Source organism: Pinus tabuliformis, chromosome 8 (assembly GCF_031772625.1).
Source record: "Pinus tabuliformis cultivar Carrire ecotype Pingquan chromosome 8, CPIR1, whole genome shotgun sequence".
NCBI classification, from domain to species: domain Eukaryota; kingdom Viridiplantae; phylum Streptophyta; class Pinopsida; order Pinales; family Pinaceae; genus Pinus; species Pinus tabuliformis.
The window spans coordinates 674,576,326-674,579,996 of record NC_142294.1 but is presented as its reverse complement, the minus strand read 5'-3'; the positions used below and the strand labels follow the sequence as shown (position 1 = coordinate 674,579,996).

Below are 3,671 nucleotides of genomic sequence, written 5' to 3'. Positions count from 1 at the left end.
TAATTCGGTAGCAATGATGAGTTAAACGCTAATTATGTACATGCCAGTAATGCAGTGGAGTTGATCCTAGCTAGGGAACCATCATCATTATACATGTTCTAGCTGTGTGTGCATGTATGTAAAAAGCTAGTTGGGTGAAGCTACATATTTGTTTCTTGAAAGAAGAGAAGAGTACTTGATGCAAAATTGTCTACTCGATAATTCTCATTAAAAGTTCCATGAAACTAAACATTAACAAATTAACAACTAATACGCTCATGACAGACCAGCGGAGATATGTGGCAATTTAATTTTTAAGCACCAGAAAGTCCCTTGGCAAATTACATGTGCATAGCTTCCTCCCTATCACGACTTGTGCCTCTCCTAATAACAATCAATTATAACAAAATATGATACAAGAAGCGAAACAAGAGATTGGTATAAATTATGGTAAGAAATAACTTCCTTACAATGATAAGAAAGAGTAGGTGAGATATAAGATATACATGAAGCGAAATAGTAAGATATAAATTCCTCATAATGATAAAAAAAAATGCACATCATTGGAACAATGGAACAGCAGAGAGAAGAAAGAGCAGAAGATTGTTCTATGATTTAGCAATGGGCAATGACAATTTTTATCACTACTAATAAAAAACAATAAACAGACGCGACAAAAATCCCTCACAAGGAGAAGAAAGAGTACATTATGTAATGTGCATAACTTCCTCTTAGCCTCTACATGTATGCATACATGTTTCCTCATTTTAACATTTATAAACTGAAATTTACCAATAAAGTAAACCATGGAATATTTTCCAGCTAGCCAGTTATGAAAAGGAGTCAGATCCAATTTTACTCTGTATTTTCTCCATAGAAGTGGAGTTCTGGCTATCTCATCTCTATTTGAGGAGAGTTTTCAACTATGGGTTGTAACGTGGTTTTTTAAACTTTATTCTACCTCGTTGATTGTTACAGGTACCCAAAGTCATGTATGAAGACCTCGGAGGACAGCCTGGCATGCAGAGACCACCATCGAACACAACACCAAATCCATTCAATAATGCATTTGATGTAATGTGCATAACTTCCTCTTAGCCTCTACATGTATGCATACATGTTTCCTCATTTTAACATTTATAAACTAAAATTTACCAATAAAGTAAACCATGGAATTTTTTCCAGCTAGGCAGTTATCAAAAGGAGTCAGATCCAATTCTACTCTGTATTTTCTCCATAGAAGTGGAGTTCTGGCTATCTCATCTCTATTTGAGGACAATTTTCAACTATGGGTTGTAACGTGGTTTTTTTAACTTTATTCTACCTGGTTGATTGTTACAGGTACCCAAAGTCATGTATGAAGACCTCGGAGGACAGCCTGGCATGCAGAGACCACCATCGAACACAACACCAAATCCATTCAATAATGCATTTTATGGGGCTGCTTCAGGATTTATTCGAGATGGATTAGGTGCATATGGGGAAAGAATTTTTGGAAGTGGCACAGAAAATGTGCAAAGCATTGTATGAGTTTCACTTTTATCCTGGTTGAATCACTTTGAAATTTCTAATAGGTCTCCATTTAAAATGAGAGATGGTTCAATTGATTCCATGGATAGGGGTTTACAGCAAGAATAGTTTCCTTTTTTAATTTCTTCTGATTGACAAAGTTTCTCTTAATAAGCTGAGGTGATGATTTTTATGAGCAGGTCAGCAAATATTTTTCTCATCCACAATATTATTTTCAAGTGAACAACCGATATGTGAAGAACAAGCTAAAAGTAATCCCGTTTCCCTTTTTGCACAGGGTAAGTCACAAAGTATCTGACTCCACTGAAAATTCATCTCCCCATAGTGGTAGTATTTCCATTTTGCTTGAGAATGTTTGTAATCATACATAAGTTTAATTTTTTTTGTATGTTTTCACTGTGTTTTTTTAGGGTCATTGGACAAGGATAGCTGAGCAGATTCCAGGCGGTCTCACACACAAGCCACCTATCTATGATATAAATGCTCCAGACTTATATATTCCCTTTATGGAATTTGGAACTTATTTAGTCCTCTGTGGCTTCACAATATGTCTGCTTGGGAAGTAAGTATTCTTCCCTGGCTGCATAATTCTTAGACATCAAAGTAACTTGTGATTTTTTGTGGCATTGTCAAAGAAGTGATTTACAGGGAATATAAGGTTCTGGTCAATGTCTCAGACTTCCTACATTGACAAATAGGCAACAATGGTAGTACCATGCACATGTCCTAATATCAGTGAACAACTGTTTAAAATCATCCAGTGTGCCAGGCAAGGCATTGTCTACATACTGCACAGTAATACATAATTTCATTTATATTTATTTTTATTTTATTTCCTTTTTCTGGGATTCTTGTTATTCAAGATCCCTGTATACAACCCGCGCAGAGCGGGCCAATTTACAGCGAAACATTTCCGGTGGGTCTTGAACTTTGGCCAAGTCCAATACAGGCAGGCACAGGCACATATCTACTACATGTTTCTGTGTACTGAAATTGAATCAAATACAGGTGTATTTACCACTCATTACTGTCCATGTTTGTGTGTACTAAAATCGAATCAAAGACAGGCGTCTTCAGCACTAATTACAATCCATGGAAACGCCATTTTCAAGAGTTCGTGCACAATCATAACAATTCTTGAGTAAGGAGCACACACAACCAATCTCAATCACACGTTTACACAGATTTTCTGCCCATCAAACAATTCTTCATTAAAATAACTTCAGAACATACATGGGCTCCCTTCCTGGGCATCTATTAAAGAGGACTGAGAGAGCTTCAAAATTAAAGAGGACTGAGACAGACGATGACCTGATCTGGAAGAAATGATGTCTTGCAGATGTTCTCTTCCAGTTCGATTTCCAGCTCCGTTACCCGCTCGTGAACAGTGCTATACTCTGTGAGATTGATCGAAGACGGCCGATAGTTTGATCCAGGAAGGCTCCCGCTCATGGAAGCACGGAAACCGCAGAACAGTTGATCGTGCATCAGAATAGCTGTGCACCGCAAAACAGGGACCGCAACAGAATGCGCCATTACTACCCTACTCTGGAGTACCGGGCTTTGTGTGACGGTTACCTACATTCTCGCTCAGATCCCCACTATCAAGCTGGTTTGCTTTTACTTAGGTGCCGCTTGCTAGATTTATGGTGGGCGAATGGAAAGGGCGGCTACTGGCAGAAAACATAACTCAGCACGACTCGCAAACGTGAAGAAGTTCACCGCAACAAGAGGGCTCGGCATGAATGGGGCTAGCAGTGGGTCTTTCGACGGAACGGAACGGGATGCGACAGGAAAGGGTATTTTGTTTCCTTATCGTCTGCAGCTTAACACCAATCGCCAGTAGTGCAGATGACAGGTGGTAGAGACACGACAACGATGGCATAACTCTCCACGTGTCAGCACGGGAGACAAAGGGACGATGAAAGTCCGTTCCAAAGGGAAGGCCTATCGGCCTAAAAATCACTTTATTTAACTCCCTGTCAATATGAACCCAACACACCTTCTCAATTTAAAAAACCCTTATTTTCACTAGATATTATAGGTATCCATTTTTTCATTAACACTTTTTATACCCCTTTATTTTCATTAACAATAGTAAGCAGATTTGCACCTAGAAAGAATAACTTAAATACTAGGTAGCTGAAAAATTGAAAGTTTCA

At 38.5% G+C, this 3,671-nt stretch overlaps 1 protein-coding gene across 1 annotated transcript; it reads left to right on the top strand.

The window, feature by feature from the left end:
• The first annotated feature begins 1,320 nt into the window (after nt 1–1,320).
• Nucleotides 1,321–2,075, top strand: LOC149237374 (uncharacterized). The gene is made up of 3 exons (XM_089366808.1): nt 1,321–1,503; nt 1,689–1,787; nt 1,920–2,075. The coding sequence occupies exons 1-3, from the start codon at nt 1,333–1,335 to the stop codon at nt 2,073–2,075; spliced, it is 426 nt and encodes a 141-aa protein (XP_089222934.1). The 5' UTR covers nt 1,321–1,332.
• Nucleotides 2,076–3,671: the final 1,596 nt, after the last annotated feature.